The sequence below is a fragment of the Larus michahellis genome, chromosome 6 (genome assembly GCF_964199755.1).
Source record: "Larus michahellis chromosome 6, bLarMic1.1, whole genome shotgun sequence".
Classification (NCBI taxonomy): domain Eukaryota; kingdom Metazoa; phylum Chordata; class Aves; order Charadriiformes; family Laridae; genus Larus; species Larus michahellis.
The window spans coordinates 51,521,953-51,540,210 of record NC_133901.1 but is presented as its reverse complement, the minus strand read 5'-3'; the positions used below and the strand labels follow the sequence as shown (position 1 = coordinate 51,540,210).

At 59.7% G+C, this 18,258-nt stretch overlaps 1 protein-coding gene across 6 annotated transcripts in view; it reads left to right on the top strand.

The window, feature by feature from the left end:
* PSD (pleckstrin and Sec7 domain containing) overlaps positions 1 to 17,927 on the top strand; it is a 48,260-nt gene extending 30,333 nt beyond the window's left edge. For all 6 annotated transcript variants that reach the window (XM_074589851.1, XM_074589850.1, XM_074589848.1 and 3 more), the window contains 11 exons: positions 281 to 361; positions 897 to 1,009; positions 1,820 to 1,878; positions 2,390 to 2,479; positions 12,375 to 12,418; positions 13,642 to 13,820; positions 14,556 to 14,626; positions 15,206 to 15,363; positions 15,710 to 15,854; positions 16,503 to 16,646; positions 16,908 to 17,927. In XM_074589851.1, coding sequence (XP_074445952.1) covers positions 281 to 361; positions 897 to 1,009; positions 1,820 to 1,878; positions 2,390 to 2,479; positions 12,375 to 12,418; positions 13,642 to 13,820; positions 14,556 to 14,626; positions 15,206 to 15,363; positions 15,710 to 15,854; positions 16,503 to 16,646; positions 16,908 to 17,147 — 1,324 coding nt within the window. In that variant the 3' untranslated portion in view covers positions 17,148 to 17,927. The remainder of the gene's footprint in view (positions 1 to 280; positions 362 to 896; positions 1,010 to 1,819; positions 1,879 to 2,389; positions 2,480 to 12,374; positions 12,419 to 13,641; positions 13,821 to 14,555; positions 14,627 to 15,205; positions 15,364 to 15,709; positions 15,855 to 16,502; positions 16,647 to 16,907) is intronic.
* Positions 17,928 to 18,258: the final 331 nt, after the last annotated feature.

The following is an 18,258-nucleotide window of genomic DNA, read 5'->3' as shown; positions in this document are numbered from 1 at the left end:
CATCTCGGATGCTTCAGTAAGGTGTCAGGGCAGGGGGATGGCTAGCTGAGCTCTCGTGGTCCCTTCCAGCTTTTCCAGTTTCTCTTACATGCCCAGTATTCCCATTGGATCTGTAGGTGACTCTGAGTTTCATGGGAGTGTGGGCTGTCTCTGTCCCCAGCATGCTTCCCACAGCCCTGGGGAGCTCCCAGCCTCCTGGAATCCACCCCACCCCTGTGTGACTTTTGCTGTCCCCATGGTCTGGTTGATCCCACTCTCACTCCCCCCTTTTCTATTTCAGCAATGAGTTCAGCAAGATGGTGGCCGGGGAATATCTGAAGTTCTTCGTGTTCACAGGGATGAGCCTGGACCAGGCTCTCAGGTCAGAGCTGAGTGTGTGTACGTGTGTGTGTGTGCGGTGACCATTTGAGTGGGGTACCAGCAGACCGTGCCCTCCACAGCTCCACACCTACACAGAGTTCTGCAGGAGCAGGCAGACCCCATGGCTGCCATCTGGAGACCTCTTACCTCTTATATGGTGGGGGTTGAGTCCTAAAGTGGTCTCTCAGCCACACAGCTGCAGAAGAGCATCTCTGGTCTTAATGTACCAGTCAGTGCAGTTGGGTGACACACAGGTTCACTTAGGACTGGCTTTCCAGGCGTTGATCCCAGAGCCTCTTGGTGTCACCCCCATCTCCTTCCCCAGTGTAGTGCCCGTGGCCAGCTGTAGGTCCCTGCGATGTGCCAGCAGGGTATGATGCTACGGGCTTTGAGACAAGTCCTGCAGCGGGTTGGGAGGAATGTGTGATGGCAGGGCTTCATCCAGCACACAGTGGGGGCTGTGCTCCTGCACAGGGTGGGTTGGAGAAACTGCTGGTGGGCTTCACGTGTGACCAACATTGGTGCTGCTTCTTCAGGTCCTTTCTGAAGGAGCTGGCCTTGATGGGAGAGACACAAGAGCGAGAGCGAGTGCTGGCTCATTTTTCCCAGCGTTATTATGAGTGTAATCCCAACGCCATCTCTTCGGAGGGTAAGAAACTGTGTGTGTCCATGCATGCGTGTGTGTTTCAAGCGAGTCCATGTGTTCGTCAACTTGGTGAAGGTGCTCGAACTGAAACCAGAGAGGAGACTGAGAGCATACACTGATGCCTTAGGAGACAGCCCAGTTACAGAGATGTCATTTCCCACAAAAGACAGATGCTTTAGATTTAAAAGAAAAAAACACCACCTGCTCCAGTTGGATCATGCCTAATTAGGGCTCAACCCATCCTTAATTCTGACCTTGAGCAGATTAGCACAAGAGGCGAGAGAAGGCCCTCCTTACCAAATAGACCCCAGCTCTCAGACCCTCAGCTCAGGGAATAGCCAGGTGAGAAAACTTGTGTGCCCGGAACTCGGGGTGGCACAGACACCCACTTTGTACTGTTTCATGTCTTTGTGTGTGTGTTCACGTGCTGGGTCTGCTCTGGGCTGGCTCTGGGGCCGGTGAGGTGTGGGCTGCCTGGCTGGTAGAAGGCTGCGCTGGTCCCACCTTGCTGTGCTAGGAGCGCTGCAGGATTAGCTGCAGCATCACTGCCTGGCTGGAGGGGCTGCAGGCTTGGAAGGGAGCTTGTACGCTCAGGTTTGGGACCAGCTTTTCATTCAGTGACCTACTCACCAGCGCGCTGCCAGCACTGTGCTGACTGCTGTGTGCCTCGTGTGCCCAGGGTGGGAGGAGCGGGCTCGAGTCTGTCCTGGTAGCTCAGAGCCCCCATGTCCTGCCTGAGATGCTGCTGCGCTGGAGCACCAGCTGCTGGGCTGGGCTGGGGGCTCTGATTCCTGTCCTGTGCTTGTGCTGCAGACGGAGCCCACACCCTCACCTGCGCCCTGATGCTGCTAAACACAGATCTGCATGGACACGTAAGTTCCCTCTGCTGTCAGACACGTTTGTCCCCTGCCCTGTCTGTCCCCACCGCCCTGAACTGCAGGTATGGGACCCTGGACCTGCAAGGGCTGGTCACCCCTAACATGTCTGGGGAGGAGGGAGTGGAAAGGCTGAATCAGAGAGGGAGCTGCTGAAGGAGAGAGCAGGGCTTTGAAGGAGACGCACTGAGTTGGAAGACATGGAGGTGGGATGAGGACAGAGGAGGAAAGTGGACAGGGAGAGAGGGTAGGAGTAAGACTCCAAAACCATCTGCCATGGGAGCAGGTAGTACCAAACTTAGAAGAAGGAGGCTATTTAAGACTCCCAGAGTCTAGGCAAAGCTGACAGCTTCCCCACACGTTCAAGCAGCCTCCCTGAGACCTGGCTGGTCCCTCACCCCACTGCAGAGATGGGGGTCTGTTCCGGGGCTGTGGGACCTGCTCCAGCCAGCACCGCCCCCCAGCCCAAAGGTAACCTCCTATGTTTCTCTCCCCCTGGCTCTCCCAGAACATCGGGAAGAGAATGTCCTGCTCCGACTTCATTGGCAACTTGGAGGGGCTCAATGGAGGCACTGACTTCCCCAAGGAGCTGCTCAAGGTAAATTTGGTCACTCTCCCTGGTCAGCCAAGCAGCAGGAGCAAAAGCAAGAGCTTTTGGTAAATTCAGTCACTCTTCCTGGTCAGCCAAGCAGCAGGAGCAAAAGCAAGAGCTTCGGGAATGATCACATGGATGGCTATGTGGGATGCAATGAGTGCATCCATCCTCATGCAGGAATGGTGGTAGTCCCTTGGCCTGCAGCTTTCCTCCTGCCTTGCTGAGGGGAATATGGGCTGCCTCATTCTGTCAGGAGGACACCAGAGCTCCAGCTGGGGTCCTGATGCCCTTGCTGCTCTTGCTCTGCCTGCATCGCAGGCAAGGGAGCACATGCAGGGGCTGCAGCCAGAGGCTTGGTGATGTTGATCACATGGTACTCAGCCCTTCCTGGCTCCCTGGAGCATTGGAACCCAAAGCCATGGCCAGGACCTGGGACTGGAGCCATCTCTGGTGCCTGAGGGAATGTTTCTGGTGATATGGGCAAGGCATAGCGATGGGGAGGATGGGTTGGTGGTTAAAGTCCTGGTGCTGGGAACTCACTGCACTGGTGTGACTCGGGGGGACTTCTGCCTTCTTGCTGCCTGCCCCAGATCTCAATGGGGCTTGGCCAGGGTGGGCAGCATTCAGCAAGCACTTCCAGCTTCAGACTGCTGCGCTTCTCTGGCATCGCCTGTTCTCGGGAGGGTTTTCTGAGCTGCATTCTCCCCGTCTTGGGCCTGGGAATAGGATTAGCTCCCATGGGGCCTGCAGGGTAGAAACCATTGCTGTTGGTGAAGTGCTACAGTTGGCAAATACTCATGATGTGGAAGATGGGTTCCCACAGGGGGCCGGAGCCATGACGGGGGGAGATGGTTGATGAAAAAAGGCAATGGAGGGTGAAAAGCTGAGCTCACTTTTCAGTCTCTGTGGGTCTATTCCTGGCTGCGTCGCTCACCCCATCATTAAGGGGTTACCAGCAGCTCTCAATAGGGCTGTCCTCCCTCTCAGCCCACGCTTTGCCAGTAAAAGGAGTTACTCAGGAAAAATTCTCCTCTAATTTTAAACCCAGATCCCAAAAAGGCTGTAAGCACCCAAAATGGAACAGAAACATCAAAAAATGAGGACCCTGAACCCCTGCCCTCCAGTGCTGCTGCACCCTAGAGCATCCAAGCTCCACATGCTACTTGGTGTGCCCCCTTTGCAGCTCCTGGCACCCCACGGTTGGGTACCTCCACTTCAGGCACCACCGCATCCCTGTTAAACTTCACCCCCAAAAGTACAAGCAGTTTAAACACGCGAGATCCAGTTATCCCAAGATCCCAGCCAGTGGGGAAATAAGGCAGTGAGCAAGTGCCACGAAGCTACAGGCTTTCTCTCATGGGCTGGGGACAAGACCTTCGTTGGGTGTAAGGCAGCGGGGGGAGGCTGCAGCACTGCAGCACAGCCCCGCACAGCTTTGCCCGCAACCCAGCAGTGGGGAGGCTGCTCTGCTAAAAATGGCCTGTTCCCTCTGCAGCTGCGGTGCTTCCCACCGCCACTTTTCAGCCGCCTCTGTACAGGAGCCGTGCTGGGGAGGGGGAGCAAAAGGCAGCGCGGAGGAACCACACGCAGGGCAGGCTGCAGCTCCTCGCCGGAAACACCAGTTTGCTTTGGGGAGCCCGTGCAAGGGGGAGCAGGGTCCTGGGTGAGATGGGGAAAGCGCTGTCAGCTTGCGATAGGGAGGGTCAGCAAGGAAAGGTGCATGGAGGGGCTGTGCCTCTCCTGGGCAGCCTTTGCCAGGCTCAGCCAGAGAGGACACGCTCTCCCTTCTGCCCACTGCTTTCGGCTGCTTGGTGCTTGGGTCCCCGCGCAGGCTCAGGGGGCAAAGAAATGGGGAAAGGCTCTTCCGCTCCCCTCCCTGTGGCAGCCTGCGCTAGCCCCGTTACCCTGGGTAGGATGCTGCCTCCTCGGCAGACCTGGCTGGCAGGCCGTGTCTGGGGACTGAGGCTCCTGTGCAAGCGTGCCACACAGCTGGCTGGCTAATTTTAGCGCTCCAGGAGCACACGCATTTCCTAAGGGCAGCAGAGGAGGGAAAGGGCTGGCAAGCTTCAAAGGAGCTTCCCAAAGCTCAGGGCTGGGTCTTGGGCAGCCCTTGATAGTGCAGAAGGATCCTGGAGGCTCTTTCAGGCCTGCCCAGGGAGATAGCACAGGGTGCTGCTCCCCTGGCTTCAGAGCTGGAGGTGGCCCCCATCCACAGCACTCACCACTGGGGAAATGGGGACAGCAGGACAGGACCTAGGTGGCTGCAGGGGACACGAGGCCACCATCCCCTGTGACTCTGCGGACAGCATCAGGAATAGACCTGCAGGGAGCCTGTGTGCTTCCCTCATCTCTGGCTGCGGGGAGTCCCAAGACAAATGCAGCACGATGCCTGAGAGCGGGTGGCAGCTTGAGTCAGACGAGAACTTTATCTGCTACTAGATAATACGTGTAAACAATCCCAGTTTTATGCAGAAGAAATGAAAACACATGAAAGCTTGTGCTTTCACAGCTAAGCACCATGTCCCCCCTCACTGGCAGTGCCTTGCCATGCCCTGCACGGCGCTGCTGCTGGAGCTGAGGCAGCGATGCCTTACCAGCACTCAGCTACTGCTCGTGGAAACCCTTTCCTCTGGCTCTGAAAGCTCCCATGCAGAATCATGCTCCGCAGGTGGGGCTGCCCAGCTTTCTGACTTGGGTGTCCTCCCCACCGGGGCAGGGGGCCTTGACGGAGATATAAGAACCCATATAATGCTGTGCCCAAGGATGGCCATGTCTACAGGCTTGGACCTGAACCCCTGTGGCCAAATGAAGGCAGCTGCCCATCCTGCAAGGAAGGTGAAGCAGGATATCCTGGAGCTGGTGATATTTTGGTTCGCTCTTGAGATGTTGCTCTTCTCTTGTCAGTGTGATTTTAGCCCAGGCCCCCTGGCATTTCACTCACTGTTGCTGGTTGTCTGTTATATTTCAGATGTGGATCTGACCTTTACGTGATTGATCACTTTGTGGAGCCTTAGCTCTTCCCCATCTTCCTAGTCTTTTAGCTTAACCTTGTGCTTTGCTGGCCAGTACCAACACAGTAGGACCAAATCAGGCCCCATTTCTCCCTAGTGCTGCTTAGTGATTGCAGGAGCGAGCCAAATTTGTGCTGCCTTCCAGCCCAGGAGCCGGAGCACTTCGCAGATGTTAATGAATTAAGCCTGACAATGCAGTCGGGTCCCCGGGGGAGGAAGGTAGGATGGGCCCCCACCTTCCAGCTTGGAGGCACAACGGCAGGGCTCAGACGCTCAGAGTGCTGGGTAAGTGATTAGCAATGTGGGAAGAAAGCCCCGGCTCCCACCTCTGAGCTATAATCACAGGAACGCTTGCTCAGTCTAATCCCCTGGGCTATTTTTTCCTGTTTTCCCCTGGGAGCAGTACACTGCCCTGCTCCTGTTTCCCGTGGCTCCCCCAGGCCTGAGGGGCAGCCCAGCACATCTGATGGGGTGGACACCCATGCCCCGTCCCTCAGAGGTTTTGCCCAGTGATCACTATGCCGAGCAGTCAGGACAGAGTGGAAAATTTCCCCTTCTCCACGGGCCGCATCTCCTACTCAGTCAAGCCTGACTGAATTACGCATCGATCCTCATGCCTTCTGCAAGGATGCCCAGCCCTTTGCTTCACGGGAACAGCTGCCTGGAGCATCTACGTCCTGCTCTTAACCAGCCACGCGCCTCTAGCAACTGATTTTTCTGTCCTGACCTGGAAGGAATGGGCAGGAGGGTTAAGTGTGGGGTGGGCACTGAAGATGGAAGGTCTGATATCCACCAGCTCAGCCCTTTGGAGGTCCCTGGTGCAGGCTGGGCTGCAGCAGCAGCTCTGAAACCTGCCCAGCCCAGCACGGAGTGGAGGTGCTGCCTGCCCGATGGAGCCCGGGAAGCCCCTGAGGTGTCACCACCGCTGCCCCCCAGCCCCGTTGAGCTCAGGAGCGTCCAGCCACCAGCCATCGGGGGCGGAAAGGAGGCGGGGAGGGGCCAGCTGGTGCACCGGGGGCAGCTCGTGTGGCAGCAGCGACAGGGACGGTGTCCCACCAGGCGGGATGCCCTCGGTTCGGATCGGGCCCGCTCGGCTCGGCTCTGTTCGGTTCGGCTCGGCCCCGCTCGGATGGGCTCGGCTGGGCCGGGCGCCCCGGGTCGCCATTGGCTGCGGCGGGCGGGGCGGGGCGGGGCCCCGCCTCTGTCGGGCGGCCGCCGCCGAGCCCTGCCCGGCCCGGCCCGGCTTCAACAGGCGGCGGCGGCGGCGGAGCGGGCCGCGGCAGGCAGGGCAGGCAGGGCCGGGCAGGGCGGCCAGGCACCCCGCCGCCCCCCACCCCCGCCGCCGCCGGCAGGATGATCGGTGTCAACAGCATCAACAGCAGCGCGGGGCGCATGCGGTCCCGCTCCATGTGCTCGGTGCGCTACGGGCGCAACTACCGCGGCGTGGAGACCTTCTGCTACGGCTGGCCCCAGCGCTCCCGCACCCTCAAGCCGGTGCTCTACACCGACCTGGTGGTCAGCCGCCTCCAGAACCGCCGCAAGAAGAAGCCGGTAAGCGGCGGGCCGGGAGAGCGGGGGGCGCGGCGAGGGGATGCGCAGCGCCCTGCGCTCCGGCGGGGACACGAGCGGACGGACGGACGGACACGCCCGGACAACCACCTGCGAGTGCCCCAGCCCTGGCTTGGATGTAGCGAGCGGCCAGCCCCATCTCCCTCCCCTGCCCGCTTTCAGCGGAGACGGGTCCCCATCAGCCCCCCCAGCCCTCCGTCCGAGGGTCCCCGTCTCCAGCCCTGCCATCCTCCCCCCCATCCCACCCCGGGCACGGCGGGAGAGGGAGCACGGCAAGACCTGGGTGACATTGCGCCGCTTACGATGGCTTGACAGCGACGCTTGCTCGAAAACATCGCTGCGAGAAGAATCCAGGACAGAGCTGTACCGCTGGGACCAGCCCTCTCTCCAGCTTAGCATAAGTGACAAGCTCTGCGGGCTCCCCGCCAAGGGCTGCGCTGAGCCCTGCCAGCCCGGCCGGGGCAGGCTGGCACCCGGCTGGGGCGGTGGGGAGAGCTGCAAGGCAGCGCGGAGGGGCAGCGCCACAGCCCCGGCTGCCAGCCGAGCGGAGCTGGAGAGGAAGGAGTGGCTGCCTGGACAAAAAAAAAAGGGCTTTTTACTGCCAAGGGCTTGCTCGCTCTGAGCCAGCATCCGTTTTGGAGGTGTTATACTGGTGTGCGTCTGTCCTAGGTGGGGAGAAGCGAACAGGCTGTCTCTGGGTGCATCCTACCTCGGTCGGGTGCCTGCCTCTGGTGTAGCAGCGAGAGAAGAGTCCTCGCTGGCTTCCGTGTTGCGGGCAGGCTGGGGCAAAGCAGGCAGGGGTACCCCTGGGGTACCTGGGCTGCCCCCGTGGTCAAAACCGGCCTGGTGGGGACATCAGGGCCGTGACAAGCGGCGATGCTGTCATAGCGCAGTACGGTCTGGGGGCAGCATTAAGTTGTGACGCACTCGGATGGAAACAAGCAGTTGGAAGGGAGACGCTGGGTTGCTGATTCCCGCACTGTGGGGTTGTGTTTGTAGGGTAGAGGGGTCTGCTGTCCTCGGGGAGGGTAGTCGGCTGGGCAAGGAATGTTTTGAAAGATGCTGGTGCAGTTTATGATGTTGCTGAGCCGAAAGCGTGGGGCAGGGATGGGTAGCCATCCCCCGCTGCCTGCTATTGCTGCCTGCAGCAGGGCGGAAGGTGACACATAGGACACTGTCCCTGTGGCAGCCCACCCAATGGGGGAAAAAAGTCTGTCCCCAGGGCACTCCGCTCTGTGTGTGTGCAGGAGCCCCTCTGCAGTGGAGGTGGGGGGGGACACGGGGTGTGCGCAGCAGGGTTGGTGCCTGCCAGGTGATGAGTTGTTCCTGAGCATGGGTTGTGTATGCTGGGCAGGCAGCGGGGGTGGCAGGTGGGCTGTGAAGGTGAATAAGGGAGCTGACATAGCTACGGTTCCCATTGATATATGTCCCTGATCTGACAGTGCCGTTCATATCCATGCAGCTGGAGGGTCTGGGTGCCTGGAGGACCTGACAGCGCTTTGTGGCTGGGTGTAGAGAAAGATACTTTGCTGAGGAAAAGTTGGGGAAAGTGAGCAATTGAGCTCTTGTATTGAAATGCTGCCAGGCACAGAGAGAGGGAGAATGACTGCAGGGAGGGTGCTTGCTGGCTGTGAAGTCTGTCTTGCAGAATGTCACACAGCCGTGGCTGGTTACAGGGCTGGCAGGAGGAAGGGGAGCCTTGACTTGCACAGGGCATCTTGCAGCTCTGAGAGCCTGGGCACTGTTGCTTAGCACGGGAACCAGTGGACTGGAAAGGGGACGTGCCCATAAGAGTTATGATCGATAAAAGAGTCACCCCAGAAAGGGTTAAAACCCTCTGCCGGATGCCTGGATGCCTAAATTCCTGCCTTAACCCTCCTCTGTTACTTGAGTGCTGGGCTACAGCTCTCCGTACAGTCCTGTCTGTGCCAAAGCTGTGTCCAGGCTGGCTTGCTGCCTGGCTCCCCAAACCAGCACTGGATCTCCCCTCTGGTCTGCTCTGAGCTGGGGAGCTGAAGGGGGATGTCTTGTGTAGGGCCGTCCACAGTGGGGCTGGTGCTAAGGCTGGGCTGGAGCATCAGAGCCTCTTGCCCAGTGCAGCCCCCCACCCCTCCTGGAGATGTTTGCTAGAGCAGGACTTGGGGACATTCTCTCAGCCTGCTTTCGGGAGGCAGGGCACCAAAGAAAGATGCTGTTGGTTCAGTTAGAAATCCCGCTGGGACAGTATATTCCTAGGTCTTTTTGGTGTTGCGCATGTCTAGGGCAGAGCTGGCTGGCCCTGCGTGCTGCAGCAATGAGCTCATAACCCAGTGATGACAGAAAACCCCAGCCATGCTTGGGTTCGGCTGTGGTGGCATGGGGTCACTGTCCTGCTCTCTCTTGGGCAGTGCTTGCAAGTTCAGAGCTGCCAAGAGGTGCTGTCCTTTTGGGCCCAGGGGGAATGAATCCATGGAGTGAAGACAGCCTGGAGAGAGGGACCTGCACAGTGATGAAGTCGATGTCTCTGGTCTCTGCTGATGTGAGTTAGGCTTCAGGAGCCTGCACCACCTGTGCTTCCCCAGCAGAAACAGTCTGTGCACCAAAGAGCCTGGAGTTTAGTGGACTGATGGGTGGCGGGACTGCCATGGGACCAGAAAAGCTGGATGGGCTTTGTGGCTGGAGTGCGTCTTCTCAGCTAGGACTCGGGCTGAGTCCACCAGCTTTGTTCCTGAGACCGGTGTCGGCTGGGGGTGGCATTTAGCCAAGCAGAGTCTTGGCAGGATTTCAGTGTAGACGTAAAGCCTTGTATTGCACTCTCAATCCCTCCAGCCCCCACTTTGCCTCTCACTGTCCCCCCACAGAGGAGTCATGGGCAGCCCCTGCTCCATCTCTGAGGTGGGGGTACTTGGCAGCTCCTGCCCACAGCAGACTTGTGGGATGCTCTCGGGGCTTGTAGCAGGGCAGCTGGAGCCTTTTGAAGCCACAAGGCAGTTCAGACTTTGAAGTGTGCACCGTCAGTCCCAGAGCCCAGCTTTTAGTAGTGTAGTGTTCTGCCAGGCTGCTCTCCAGCTCTGTGCTATCCAGAATTACTGCCCAAGCATCTCCTGACATCAGCTCATTTACTCGGTGTTTAGCAGCAATCCTCCCGCAAGCACTGCCTGGGGCTGGGGGCCTGGGGGCTGCAGTCCCCTCCCGCCCTTTCCCCCAAAATCCCTGCTCAGCTGGCTCATGTCTCCCTTCCTTGGGGTATGGAGCTGACCCCTCTCTGTATTGTCACTGAGCCGGGCGGAAGCCAAGCCACGTGTCCTGTCCTGCCTGTTCTTTACAAGGAGCTTTTCTGCAGTTTCCAGTCCCCACTTCTCTATGCCTGTTTTCCAGTCTCCTTTTTGTGTCTGTTGGTTCTCAGCATCTCTCTCGGCTGCGTCCCTGGCAGTGAGTAAGATCCCTTCTCTTCTGTTTCCCTTGGCAATTCCTTATCACAGAATCACAGAATGGTTTGGGTTGGAAGGGACCTTAAAGATCATCTTGTTCCAACCCCCCTGCCCTGGGCAGGGACACCTCCCACTAGACCAGGCTGCTCAAAGCCCCATCCAGCCTGGCCTTGAACACCTCCAGGGATGGGGCATCTACAGCTTCTCATCCTCATTGCTCTGAGATGCCTACTTCTTCCCTGCTCTGCTCCCAGGTTATATTCTGCAGGACTTTGGTTTTATTTTTTTTCCTCCCAGGCTCTTCCCTAGGTCTCTTTGCAACCCATGCTCCTCTGGCCACCTCACTGCCAGCTCTCCAAGGGGTACTCCCTACTCACACCTCAGCATCCTGCCCCTCCGTCACTGGGGCTACACAAATGAGGCCGGGGTCTAATCTCCTCTTGGGCCGTCCCCCCTCCGTGAGCCTCCTGTCTTCCCAGGAGACAAGTGAACCCTGCTTTCTGACTGCAGATCGGGGTGATCCCTTTCATCCTCTCAGAAAAAAGCTGATGCTGTGCCAGTGTTTTCCCGAAAGGGAAGTGCAGGAGGAGCCGGGTCCCTGCTCTGTCCTGGCTGCCGCGCCTCTTGGGGAAGTGATGGATGTCCCTTCCCCAGACGCCGCTGGGGCCTGTCTGCTGGCTGGCTTTCCCGGGCCCCTGCACGCCTCCAGTTGTACTTTCTCAGCCACCAGCAAGATCTCTCAGCAGCAGTCTCTGGCCCAGTGATGGATGTTGACAGCTGCCTGAACAGCCTGTGCAAGACTTGATTATTTTCCTCCAAGGATGATGCCTTCCAGATCTTGCTTGGAAGCCTTCTATGAGTGCTGTGTTGAAACCCTCTCCGGAGCCTCCCAGGCTGCAGAACCATGCCGAGCACTCCTGGCTTGCCCCCAGCTCAGACCGGACAAACACTTGGGAGCGGGGCCCTGGAGCATCTCTCTGCAGACAGGCTTAGCTTGTTCCAGTGCTGAGATGCAGGCAGCATGCATTGCTCAACTTGGTGGTGTTTGGGCTGGCAGGGAGGTCAGGGTGCTTGGTGGGTGCTGGGGATGGGGTAGGGACAGGCCACAGCCACCCCAAGCAGCAGCAGCCCATGGGTAGACAAACACCCATCCTGCCTTGACCAGCCATGAGGTCCTTTGAGGCCTTCATGAATGACGATGCGCTGGTGTCTCTGCAAGTCCATGGTCAGTGCCCTGCTGAAGCCTCTCCTGAAGCTAAAACGTGTTCCTGGGCAGTCTCCCACAGGAGCATCACATCACTGTGGAGCACTAGGTGCTGCCACGAGTCCCGCCTCTGCCAGCCCAGGACAGATGGCTGATGGCAGGAAGGTCAGTGGCTCTGGTGTGTCGTGGCATGGAGGTGCTGGGGCAGGCTGAAGTCCCGCCCAGTAGCGTGCAGGCACGTACCATCGAAGTCTGGCCTGAGGGCTTGCTCTCCTGGGCCCTGGGCCTCCTGAAGACCATCCCTTTGACCAGCCTGGGACACCCTGGTGTGGGGAGAGGCGGATCTCACAAGGGATTGGAAATGTTTGGCATGCCTCAGTGTTATGGTGCTAATGCTGTGCCACTGTCGTGGGCAGGGAGAGAAGGAGGGGAGGAGAGGGGAGACAGCCATGACTGTGCCCTAGCACCGTGCCCGGGGAATGTGGGGGTTTGCAGGTCCCATGGTGCGCAGGAGAAGGTACCTGTAGCCCTGAAACAAGGCCAGTTTGCTGTCCAGGCCAGGATGGGGCTGGACCAGGATCAACTGGCCTGGGGCTGCCTTAACCTCCAGTGCCCCTGAGCTGGCCTGGCATGCCCCCTCTGTCCCCGCAGCAGCTCCCCTGACCTGGCACCACTCGCCTGATCCCCTGCTCTTCTCTCCACAGGCACTGTATGGCTCCATCAAGAACGAGAAGCTGCAGTGGGCCATGTGAGTATCACTCCCAGGGGATGCTGGTGCTGGGCGGGCAGCAGAGCCACCCTGACAGCATAGGTGGCTTCCTCACCCCTGCTGCCCTCCTGGCCAGATCATCACCCTGTCCTAGAGGCTCCATCAGCCGGGATGCTGCAGGGCTGTGAGGATGTGGGCTGGCATGAGTTGAGATGGGATGGGGCTGCCTGGAGAGCTGTGGTGGCAGTGTACCCCTGGCTGCCCTCAGCACCCCGATGAGGACCCCTTCCCCAGCGTGCTGGGGGAAATCTGCCTGAGGCCAGCTCCCCGCAGCTTTGGCATTGCTTCATGCCCTGGCAGCTGTGCCCAGGGTAGCAGCGGGCAGGCTCTAGGGGGCCATGGCTGTGCCAGGGCCCTGCAGGGTGCCTGCACCCTCGCCCACAGCTGCCATCTCCAGCAGCAGGAGTGGCAGCGCCCGCGCTGCGGGGATTAATCAGCCCGGCGGTACCGCCAGCGCTGAGCCAATGCGCTCAGGCTGCTGCCATGGAGACGCCGGCAGATGCTGAGGGGTTTAATTAGCAGCGAGCGGGTCTGAGGGAGGGGGGAGGCAGCAGCTCTGGGCTCCCACATCTTCCTGCCAGGTGGGGGGAGCAGCACCGATGCAGCCTGCCCACAGTGCGAGGGGCCACGACCTGGAGCCCTGGTGCTGCCCAGGCCTCCCCACCACAGGCTCCTTGTATCCCTTTGATGTTGACTCTGAGCCCCACAGCCCGGCTGCTGCCCTGAAGGAGTGGGGACCACAGCCTGGGTCTCTTTAAGGGGGGGTTTCCCTGTAGACCCTCGCTCCTGCCTGTGAGCCTGTACACCATGGGCCGGAGGGGCCAAGCCCCATGGCACTGCTTCTCCACAGCTCCTGGCTCATCGGCTTGGCCAGCATCAGTCACAGCCCTGTCCAAAAGTGCTCCTTGCTGCCTGGGGCAGTGCCCCGCCACGCTGAGCCAGCAGCAGACACCACCTTGCCTTGTCTTTCAAGGGGCCAGGCAGCACCTCATCTGCCAGCCTAGAAGGGCAGGGGCACAGAGGCATGACTGGGTTTGAGATGCTCTCCAGTGGTGACGGGAGACTGCTCAGCCTGGTCTTCCTCTCCTGGCCTCCCTTTCCAAAGCCACACCTAAACGTGGCACCAGCAAGTGGGAGGCTTGGTATTTGCTTTCCCCACCAAGGTAACAAACCCTTTCCCCACCCAAATCTGTGCCTGGCAGAGATGAAGAGGAGCTGAGAAAGTCCCTCTCAGAGCTGGCAGACCCCAACCCTAAGTCCATCAAGCGCATCAGCAGTTGCAGTAACCCTTTTCTGGACTTCTCCCAAGACTCCAGCATTGCCACCTACAAGCACGGACTGTTAGTGCGCAAGATCCATGCTGATCCCGACTGCAAGAAAAGTAGGTGCCTTGGGAGCCCACAGAAGGGACTCGGGGCGAGAGGCCAGCCTCCAGCATCAGCTTGCTGTGCCTGTGCCGGACATAACTCAGCGCCCTGGCTGGGGAGTCTGAAAGCCTCTCCCTGCCTGTCTGTCCCCACCGTCAGGGCTGGGCAGAGGCTGAGATGGCAGTGGGCAGCAAAGCCCTTGCCCTAAGGGAGGAGGTGGGATGGGCTGCCCAAGGCATGCACCCTTGCCGAGGATGGCGGGGACAAAGGAAGGTGTCCTGTGGTGCAGCAAACAAGCCACGCAGTGGGTTGCTGCTGGTTGGGCGCTGCCAAGCACGTTCACCGTTTCCACTGTAAAATCCCCTCTAAGCCCTGGTCTTCTAATGCTGCTTTGATCTGATTAGATGCAGCCGCCCTCCAAAGCCAGCATTACCTGGCGGGCAGCACCGCCTCGTCCCCGTCCCCGAGCAGGGCGGCAGCGCTGAAGCCAAGTGCGAGCGGTGAGGCGGGGAGCGCAGCGGTGCTGGCCCCGGGAGGCGGCAGCCGGCCCCCCTGCCAGTAGCACCATCTGCCAGCCACGCGGCTGGCACGGGCTCAGGTGCGCAGGGACAGTCCTGGCGTGCCGCCTGTCCCCGGGGCGGGGTGACGTGTGCCGTGGCAGAGCTGGCTGGAGGAGGATGGGGGGTGCGATGCTTGCCCCCAGCTCAGCGCTGGGGCTGATGTTTGTGCTGCTCTCTCCTCCCCGGCAGCACCCCGAGGGAAGCGCGGCTGGAAGCCCTTCCACGCCATCCTGAAGGGGATGATTCTCTACCTGCAGAAGGTAGGCAGCAGTGGGGCTGCTTGCGTCTGCGACAGGGAGAGGGATCGTCCCCAACCCAGGGAGGGAGGTCACTGCAGTCCCCACAGCAGCAAGAGAGGGGCTCCCACGTATCACAAAGCCCATCCTAACCAGAGTCAGCGCTATGCCTGCTTGAATCATTGCCTGGGGATCTGGTGGCGTCTGATCTGGTGGCGTCTCTGTTCCTGGCATACTTGGGCTCAGACCGGGTGGTGAAAGTGGCTGCCAACCAAGGGCCCTGCATGTGGGGGCTTGGCTGGGGAGAGGGGAGGCACCAGGGTCTTTGCCCTGGTGGAATGTTGGGCTGCAAATCCAGTCTCCTGCAAGCACACGCTCTGCCCAGCTGCCGGACAGTGGGGAACAGCCACCGTGCTGTTGTGAAGCCCATGCAACCGGGTTGTACAGCCTCTCCCCGTGGGTGTAGTGTGCAGCAGCCTGGTGGAGGGTGATCCCCAAGCCCCGTCACTGCCAGCACTCACCTGCAGTCCCTGTGGCCTCTTAGAGTTGACTCATGGTGGGGTGCATCCCTAAACTGGCTCTGAAATGTCCTGTGACTGGCAGGAGGAGTATAAGCCGGGGAAGGCGCTGGCAGAAGAGGAGCTGAAGAACGCTATTAGCATCCACCATTCGCTTGCCACGCGGGCGTCTGACTACAGCAAGCGACCCAACGTCTTCTACCTCAGGACAGCTGACTGGAGGGTCTTCCTCTTCCAAGCACAGTGAGTCCCCCAGGATCACCAGCTGGGCCTCATGCTGGGGCACAGGGGCTTGTCCAACTGGGCGGAGGGTGGGATAGGGCTTAGGGCCACATTGCTCTCTCCTGTCCTGGCCCCGTCTGGAAGGAAGGGGACCCAGTGTCGGTGCTGTGCTTTGCCCCAGCTCTTCTTCTCACCCTGGTGGGCTCGTGATGGCCTGAGTTGCTGGGGGCAGAGCCACAAGTGCCGTGGCTGGCCAGAGCCGGGCCTGGGGGACCTGACCTGGATCTCATCTGTAGGGCAGGTCCCTCTGCCTGTGACATGGATGGTGCCACTTAGAGCCCATCTGTGGTTTGGCTTTTCTCCACAGGAACCCCGAACAGATGCACTCATGGATCACACGCATCAATGTAGTGGCAGCCATGTTCTCCGCACCACCCTTCCCTGCAGCCATTGGCTCCCAGAAGAAGTTCAGCCGCCCACTGCTGCCCAGCTCCTGCACCAGGCTGTCCCAGGTGGGCCATGGGGTGGGGGAAGCCGGGAGCATGGGACAGACCTGGGTCTGCTGGTGGCACTGTCCCCTGTGGAGGGACACATGTGGTGCCACATGCCCAGCTGCCTCCCAGCGGGGTGCAGGGCCGAGGGATCATGGCTGAAGAGACACAGAGCAAGGGGGTGCTGAGGTTGGGGGGCAGGCAGCGAGGTCTTCTTCCTGGCAAGCAGGTATGGGAGACAAGTGATGGAGTCAGACCGTGAGGGAGAATGTGGTCCCACACCACGGCTTGCAGGGTCCTGCTGGGGCCAGGACCTTGAAAGGCAACTGGCTGTGGGATTAGCTGGCACTCGCGCGTGCCAGGGCAGTTATTCATAGAGGAGAAAGGATTAAAAAAACCCACCAGCCTAGTTTTAGTGGGGATTAAATTCTTCTGCTTTAAGACTTCAGCCGGCCCCCTGCGAGGCGGGAGTAGATTGCCCCCAAGGGCCTGTACTTTTGCCTGCTACTTAAAAACCAAAAAAAAAAAAACCCAAACCCAATAGCAGAAGCTGAGATCCTGCCTGGACCTAGCAGAGGAAAAACCTGTTCTGCCCCTGGGCTGCTTGCACTGCTGGGGGCGCAGAGCAGAGGGCAGATTAGGGCACCGACATGGTGCCATCTTTCCCAGGAGGAGCAGGTGAAGAGCCACGAGACCAAGTTCAAGACGATGTCAGCGGAGCTGCTGGAGCATCGCTCCTCACTGCCTGAGAAGAAGGTGAAGGGAAAGGAATACGAGGAGCTGAAGCAGAAGGAAGAGTACCTGGAGTTTGAGGTAAGCTGCGAGACCTCCCCCTCTGCCCCCAGCACCTCTGCCTCTGCCCACTTGCCCATCCTGAGCGATGGGACCCCCCTGTCCCTTTGGGCTGAATTGCACTGTGCCACTGCTGTTGTCCAGGACCACGAGCATCCCCCCCAGGGCTGGGATGCTGGCTGGGTTGGAGTCACCATGAGCATCCCCTCACCCTGAGATGCTGGCTGAGGGGCAGTACCCAGCTCACCAACCCCTCTCTCTGCTGCACTGTGCCCCCCCCAGAAATCCCGCTATGGCACCTACGCCATGCTGCTGCGGGCCAAGCTGAAGGCCGGCTCCGAGGACCTGGCAGCGTTCGAGTCCACCCTCTTTGACGCAGCAGGCGGGGAGGACGATGGCCTGAAAAAATCCCGCTCCAGCCCCTCACTCAACGCAGAGCCCTCCGGCACGGCCACCAAGGTGAAGCGCAATGTCTCGGAGCGTGCCGGTCGCCAGCCCCCCGGCCACCCTCAGAAGTCGTAAGCAAGGGACATCAGCTGCCCATGCTGCAGCTCCGTTCCTGCCCCTCCGTGGCGCTGGGGTGGAGGCCATGCAGCATGGAGATGCAGACCCTGCATGAGTCCGTCCATCTGTGGCTCAAGCTGGGGAGGTGACAGCTCTTTCCCAGCCACCAGCACCAACGAGGCAGGGCCGCAGCCCCTCCGCCAGAGACGGTGGCGGAGCAGGACGGTCCCTGGTCCTTGCCTGTGGGAGCTGCTCGCACTGTCAGCCCCATCAGACTCGTTCCTGCCCCTCCTTGTCCTGCACGTGGCTGCAGGACCCAGTCCCTCTGCTCCAGAGAGGGGGAACAACTAAAACCCACCTACTGGGCTCAATTCTTCAGTGGTTTAAAAAAAAAAAAAAAAAAAAAAAGACAAAAACGCACCAAAACAAAGCCAGCGGCCGCTTTTTCTCCAGCTCCATTGTGCCATGGGGGGCAGATATGAGGGGGCCAACCCTGGCCTGTCCCCTCTCCTGGGGCTGGTAGCCAGGGGAGCCAGGGCAATGGCACGTGGCCCTTTCCCTGCCACCCCTGCACCCTCCCCGCTTTCTTACAACTTTTGAACGGTTTTTGTGATACAGTTTTGCACTTTTTAGTACCAGATTGAGCTGACCACCAGGGAGGGTTTTTTGGGGCTACTTTTGATGCTTTTTGGGAACTGTTTAAAAAACAAAACAAACAAAACCACAAAGCCAGCCATGTCCTGTAGGCACTGACCTTTTGGGGGAAGAGGGATTTTACACAGACTCAGGGGGAGACACCCCCCCCCCCACCGCCACCCCCCACCCCCAGCAGCAAACTGACCATGGGCTCCTGCTGGAGCCCTGCTCTGGCACCAGCAACCCTTCGGAGTGACACAGCCCTGTGGCTGCTGGCATCAAGGAGGCAGCTTTGGGATGGCAGCTGCACTCATGGCTGCACGGAGGGGGAAGCTGACGCCCTGGTGCTTCATGACCTCCCCCAGCAGCCTGGATGGGCCCCATTTGCACCGCCTGGGTGTCAGCATTGTACCCAGGGCATGTTGGGCAGCAGCATCTAAGTACTTCCAGTGGGGAGGTGGCACCTGAAGACAGGGTTGACTTAACGGCTCCC